The 7,068-nt window shown below is 41.0% G+C and overlaps 1 protein-coding gene across 1 annotated transcript in view; it reads right to left on the reverse strand.

Annotated features, from left to right (window-relative positions):
• The window catches only part of zmym2 (zinc finger, MYM-type 2), a 52,595-nt gene that overhangs the window by 20,521 nt on the left and 25,006 nt on the right, over positions 1–7,068 (reverse strand). The window contains exons 7-15 of the mRNA XM_015378906.1: positions 4,605–4,817; positions 4,332–4,476; positions 4,032–4,147; positions 2,643–2,762; positions 2,195–2,345; positions 1,818–1,990; positions 1,521–1,686; positions 1,362–1,390; positions 1,124–1,265 (exon numbers count right to left, since the gene is read on the reverse strand). Of these exons, the coding sequence (XP_015234392.1) occupies positions 1,124–1,265; positions 1,362–1,390; positions 1,521–1,686; positions 1,818–1,990; positions 2,195–2,345; positions 2,643–2,762; positions 4,032–4,147; positions 4,332–4,476; positions 4,605–4,817 (1,255 nt within the window). The remainder of the gene's footprint in view (positions 1–1,123; positions 1,266–1,361; positions 1,391–1,520; positions 1,687–1,817; positions 1,991–2,194; positions 2,346–2,642; positions 2,763–4,031; positions 4,148–4,331; positions 4,477–4,604; positions 4,818–7,068) is intronic.

Raw genomic sequence — 7,068 nt, forward strand, 5'->3', positions numbered from 1 at the left:
ATGACATATAGCAATATTTCATTAGTAAAAGAGATTGATATGGTGTTTTTAAATGGCAATATATCAGCATAGGAAGATATTGTGATATTTTACTGTATCAATATTTTTTCCCTCGTCTTTAGAAGTTTTTAAATCTGTAAAGAAGAAGTTTTTGAGGAAGAAAAAGAAGTAGTATTTTATTTTTTTTTAGACTTTAGAAACTCAGAAGCTGATCAAATATCAGGTTAAAAATCGGTGGGGTGGCCGATGTCCGATATTCAGTTTTAAGGCCGATACAGGCAGATACCGATATGGGGCCGCTTATATCGTGCATCCCTATAATAAATCTAACTCTTACCAAATCTGGTCGAGTGGAACATGCAAACATCTTCCAATCACAAAAGCATAAATCATTTTTCAAAAAAAAAATAGCAAGTATTCAACCTACAACTAGTGCTGCCATCTTTTTTAGGGTCAACCTTTTGCCTCTGGTTGAGGAGTTGATGTCATACACTGCATGTCGTTGGTCTGAAACATTTCAAGGCAAACGCATCTGTTGGCTCCTGGCAAGATGCATTTTCAGAAGATATTGGAATTCACAAATTGAGACAATTCATCTTGCTTAAAAGGTAATTAAAAAAATGTTTTTTATTTCTTCTTTGCAATGTTACTGGAAATAAATCAATGCTATCTGGATTTAAATCTGGATTCAGATTTTTTCTCCACATTAACATTTTGCATATGTGTCATTTTGGCATCATCTGATCAGAGCACCTTCTTCCTAATGCTTGGAGGTCTGCATTTTCTTTGTGGGAGATATTTTAAGCTTGTGATATAATTTTATAATTCAGCTTCACCTTCAGCTTCTCTGCAACTTTATGCCTAATCTGTCCAGTGTTTGTTTTTTTGGGGGGTCAGTAACATAATTCTACGGCTGTATTTAATGTATTTACCTCTAATGAAAATGTTGCATTATTTGGCAGAATCAGATTAAAATAACTGCAAACATTAATGCCTGGTTATTTCACCCATGTGTCACCATTATGACTTAATCTGGTCTATAACATTAAAACCACAACAAAACGAGTTTTGGTTGTTAAGTGGAGCAAATGTGGATAAGGTTCAACACTGTGGTTTCTTTTACCTGTCTGTAGATGTTTGCTCTGCATGTGTGGTTTGCAGTAGGTGGCTTTGGTCAGGGTCAGCGGTTTGCAGAGCACCGCCTTATTCTTCACATCTCTAATCACCCCCCCACTGGAGTATGTGACGGCACTCTGATTCACCAGCTGCACGTACATAAAACAGAAGTTAATCTACATCTGGAAAAGGTTCCAGCTGTCATACGTCCTCTAACAAATTAAGAGGTAATATTTGAACCTTACCCCAGTTTTTGCTGCTTGTACGTCTATACCTATGAAAGGGGAAAAAGAAGACCTGGGTTACACCTTTACCTCATCAAGATCCTTCCAGCAGCAGCAGCTACTACAGTAGTACCTAGCATACAGCATGTCTGGATATAAACAAAGAGACGCCATCTTTACCTAGAGTGGTGTTCTCTGGTCCCTTCTGTGTGACCATGATGGGATCGTTCTGCTGACAGTAGAACCTCAACAGACACTCTTGGTCACAGAAATGCTTCATCTCTGATCTCCACATCACAGACTCAGTCAGGTTTCCCTGCACTTTGCAGCAGTCGCATCTCGCCGCCTGGTGGCCAAGAGAGGAACATTTCTGATCATTAATGCCAAGTTTTTCCTAAACAAATAAGTATATATATATATATACACACACGCACATATTTTTTTTACTAATAAAATTACTAATAACTAGGAGCCCACCTTGTAGTACCAGTCATTGAACTTCTTAGCACAAGCCTCGCTGCAGAAGTCCCGGGTCAAGCCCCCCAGCTGCCGCGTGATGCCTCTCTTACAAAGCTGGTTGCAGTGGTTGCAGCTCACACACTTCAGCCCCAGACGTCTGATAAAATCCTGTTTAAACAGCAGCTTACAGCCTGGCGAAATGAAGAGAAACCTTAAAATTAACTCCCAGCCAGAAGGAAAAGGACAGAGAAACAATTTCAAGCATCTAACTCAACCTTAAATGAAGAGAAAGGAGCATAGATAATCCCACTCAAATATTCCTATTCTAGCTACTTCAAGCCTCTCAAGGAAAGGTTACATTTCTTAAGAGTCCTTGAGTTGAAGAGGGTTTGTACCTTCACTGCAGAACGGCCTCTTAACACCAGAGAACTTGACCATCTCATGAAGGGTCTTCTCTTCTTGGCAGTACTCACAAAGCGTCACAATGCAGTGGAGCTTCTTATAATCCTCGCAGCAAGTCTTACTGCAGAACTGATAGACCTTATCCTGAAAATAAACATTCATTTTTATAATTACTGCATCTCTTTCAAGACAAGATTCGTTTTTTTTCTGTAATCAAAGAGCAAACAATTTTTTACATCTTTAGACAACTGGTATTAAAGCTATTCTGCAGTAAAAAAATAATATTCATTGTAATTGTACAATAAATAAAAGCAAGGAATTATATATATATATATATGTGTTATTTTTGTTGCTCTGCTGATAGATAATGATTTCTGCCAATAGTTCAGGTACTCTGACAGCTTCAGAGTTTTATCTCTTGATGTTTCTCGGTGGTCTGACCTGCCACTCCAGAATCTCAGGCTTCAGGCTGAACGCTCCTCGGCAGTAGTTGCATTTCAGCTGGACAGAGCTGTTGCTGAGGGGCATCTGACCGTTAGTGGTTGTTTGAAGGGAAGCATTCTGCTAAGAAAGGCATTGAGTGAGAAACAGAAGGGCAGAAGTTCAACTTTTTCAAATGAAAGTCATTCAATGAACTAAATCTTGTTAATATGGTGAAAAACATGCTTTTGAAATAAAGCATATAAGCAGCAAATATAGCTTCTCTAAAATATGAACAGTGAAAATAGCCAACGGAAGATAAAAAACACTTTATAATCTTTAGAATGGGTTATTTTGTCTGACTTTTGTATGTATCACCTTTTTTATTGCATCATCTGCATTTGCTTCTTGAAGCTCCTCTGGGCTTTGCACTGCAGCGGATTGAACACGGTATAAATTCACAGTCCTCCAAAGCTCCAACTGTCTAGTCTCCGGTGCAACACTTTTCCCTTCCACTGAACTTTCCTTTAAAGTCGTAGGGAAGCGGCTGATCCAACGGTTGCATTTCCAAATTCTCCTGAGTGGTACCCGACTTTACAGGGGTGAATAAAGTGAATGTTATCGGTCGTTTATCAAGAGTGCGGAGTTGTTGTGGCGGAAGGTTCGCAAGCAGGTTTGATTGTGGCCGGTTTGTCGGAAGCATCTTGCTAACCAGTTAGCAACTTAGTGCTAGTAGATTCCCAATGGGAAATTCCATTGGAACCAAGTAGCACTAAATTGGGGACTTAGAAACGACACTGTCAAGGAACGCTATGGACAGAGGAAACATGCAAGAGGAGGAGAGTTGTGTGTCGGACGTCTTGGATGAGTCTCTTCCATCATACATTTTTTATTTAAAAGAGGAAAGCGGAGAAGAGGACGTTGTGGAAGAGGACGCCAGGGCGGCAGAAGCTTGGTTTGCTGTAGAAGGCTTACAGCCTCGCAACGCTGCCAGTGCTGTTAGTTCTACGCCTGATGAAGACACAGATGTCCATCCCAGTGAACACTGGGACGGAACTCCGTGGTAAAGGAAATGGTTCTTATTTCTCATTTCAACCGTTACGTATATTAGCTGCGACATATGAATCAAGATGCTGTAACCGAAAAAATTTGGTGGTGACAGATGACCGTTGATATATGATTGGCTAAATTTAGGTGTACAAGCTGAGGTATAACTAACTGGCCTGCATAAAATAACAGAAACAGATTAAGATAGGATTTTTTTTTTTTTTTAAACAGAACTTTTTTTTTCAGAAAAGAGTAGATTTATATAGATGTTTAAGCCAGAATGATTTGAGATTTAAATATGATTTCCCTATGACTTCAAGGATTCGCAGGAACCCTGTTTTAAGCCAACAGGACGGCTCTCACCTGGAACTTAGTAACACATTGTGAGCTGCAGAAGTTCAGGATGCTGCCCTCTGGCAGCGTGGCCTGGTACTGCGGCAAGGAGCTTCTTTTACAGAAATCACATGTCGGTTCTTTGTCTGCACAGAGAAAATAAAACATAATTTCTTCACTTTTGGATTCACATATATGCTACTTCAACCGTTAATGAAGATAGGTAAAAAAAAAAATAAGGTGCGTTTTCATTATATTTAATTTCATTTTAATTACATTATTTAGTTTAATTTGAAGTGTTGTTTCAATAACTGTAATCTGACTACTCACTGATCAATGAGGTGAGTTTGCCCTTGTTCATGCAGCTCACAGAGCAGTAGGAGCTCATGGTGCCGTTTGCTCCAAGGGTTTGGAGAACTTCCCCTGTCTTGATTAGTGTTTTGCAAGTCATACAGGTTGCAAGTTTACTGTGAGCCTGGTTGGGAGAACATTGCATCAAAACAAAAAACACTTTTAAACACCAACATAAGTGACTCAAAGCATAAAGATCCAATAGAAAAAAAAAAAAAAAGCTGCATGTACAGTAGGGGTTTCTGTTCTTACCTGTTTGTAATCCCTGATGCAGTTCTGGCAGCAGAAGCGTTTCTGCTGGCCATCGACCAGCAGGAAGTGGTTGGCTGAAGCCCGACTGGGCAGGTAGTCGCCACACTGCTCACAGCAGTTCATGATCAACCCGTTGGCTTTACGGTAAACGTTGAAACATGTGTCGCTGCAGATCTTATGGGTCACATTTTTAAAGCTGACCTCATGTCGAATCTGGAGACCAAGAAGAGGAAACGTTTCAGACATCGTTAAAAAATAAATCTTCGGTGGCGCAGTGGTTAGCGCACACGACCCATGTATGGAGGCCTGAGGCATCGACACGGCCGACACAGGTTGAATCCGACCTGTGGTCCTTTGCCGCATGTCTCTCCCCCTCTCTCATACCCACCATCCAGTCGGCCTACTGTCCAAAAAAATGAAGAAAAATAAAAATCGAGCCACTAGTGCCGTAAAATAAAAAAATGTAAATAAAATATTTGTAACTCAACTTCAATCTTAATAGCTTGCATTCTATTTCAGTGGAATATGTGCAGAAAATGAAAAGAACAACCTGGATTTAATTGTAAAGCAGAAAAACAGATGTAGACCGAAATGTCTGGGATATATGTATGAATATAGATAATATCAACTTGAGGGTTTTTCAAAGGTCCTCAGAGCAAACTGTGGTTGGTGATACGATATGAGGGAAGTCACATTGGAATGTGGCTAACCAAGCTGTCAGGCTTCAAACTATGCACATTCAAAACAAAGAACGATGTTTGAAACATTTAATAAACTACGAACTGTTTAGTGTTGGTAAAGGTGTCTTTTCTCCATGCGGACAGTAAAGGTCCTGGAGGAAAAGTAGTGATGGAGAGAAAAAGTCAGATAGATCTAGATCATACAGAAGCCAGATGAGAATAAAGACAAACCAAAATTATTTATGTTTATAAATAGTTCATCAGATTAAGTTGAGCCAAAGCTCAGATAACTACTGACATTACAGTGAAGGATATACTTAAATAAAAAAAAAGATGAAAGGAAAAATAGAAATCATGTAGCAGTAAACCACCATGTACTACACCCTAAAAACAAACAAGGAAAACTAAAATGTAGAGTGGGGCCTGTAAAACTGAGGGTCTCCAGGCTACAGGGTAATAAAAGATGTAAGATGTGATTTTTAGTGTAGCCTGTGAGAGCAACTAGAGCTTCATCTGGCTCCGACTTGGCCTCCAACCTTCTATCAGTGCAGAGGGCAGACAGATCTGGTCTCTAGTCTATATGATGTTTCATCAGTTCTTTTTTAAAATTTTAATCTTTGTTACAAATGATGCAGAAGCTCACTGCTCTTTAAAGGGAGCAAATCTTTTAGACTTTCCACAAAGTGGCTCCAGTGCCAAGGTTTGGAACAAGAAGCGGAACTTAAATCATCCAGTCAGGTTTTTCCCTGGAAGCATTAACACATCCCATCTAATGCCTCATCCTACATATTTGATGTTCTAGAGAAGACTGAAGGAGATAATCCATCACAAATGATCAGTTTGTCTCAGTATCCCTATAAAAGGCACAGGACTTATGAATCCCAAACTGCAGGCAGCTTAGAAACGTTGTTTGTTGTCAACTTTAAAGCGCTCTGTACGTACCTTTATGTCTTAGGGATATTAAATAATAAAAAAAAAGAAAATAGAAATGTTAAGGCCATGGAACACTGGATCAGCTCTACTCAGCAGGATCCAGGATGGTGCATGGGAGTTTGCCCGACCAGTCTACATGTGTTTGGATCTGGAGAAGGCATTCAACCGTGTCTATCTGGGGGTCCTGTGGGGGGTACTCTGGGATTACGGCATAGAGGGCTCTTTAATAAGGGCTGCTAGGTCGCTGTATGACCGTTGTCAGAGCCTGGTCCGCAGTCTGACTCGTTTCCGGTGAGGGTTGGACTCTGCCAAGTTTGCCCTTTGTCACCGATTCTGTTCATACCTTCATAGGCAGAATTTCTAGGCGCAGCCAAGGTGTTGAGGGGATCTGTTTTGGTGGCCTTAGGATTGCATCTCTGTTATTCGCAGATGATGTGGTTCTATTGGCCTCATCGGGCCGTGATCTACAGCTCTCACTGGAGCAGTTCACAGCCGAGTGTGAAGCGGCCGGGATGAGAATAAGTGCCTCCAAATCAGAGACCATGGTGTTGAGCCGGAAAAGGGTAGAGTGCTTTCTTTAGGTTGGGGAGGACGTACTGCCCCTAGTGGAGGAGTTTAAGTATCTTGGGGTCTTGTTCATGAATGAGGGGAAGATGGAGCGGGAGATCGACAGGCGGATTGGTGCGGCGTCTGCTGTGAAGCGGGCCCTGTACCGGTCTGTTGTGGTGAAGAGAGAGCCAAGCCAAAAAGCAAAGCTCTCGCTTTACAGGTCGATCTACGTTCCTACCCTCATCTATAGTCATGAGCTTTGGAGAGGGACGTCTGGGCCTCCCTACTGAAGCTGCTACCCC

Source organism: Cyprinodon variegatus, unplaced genomic scaffold, assembly GCF_000732505.1.
Source record: "Cyprinodon variegatus isolate N-32 unplaced genomic scaffold, C_variegatus-1.0 Scaffold181, whole genome shotgun sequence".
Lineage (NCBI taxonomy): Eukaryota > Metazoa > Chordata > Actinopteri > Cyprinodontiformes > Cyprinodontidae > Cyprinodon > Cyprinodon variegatus.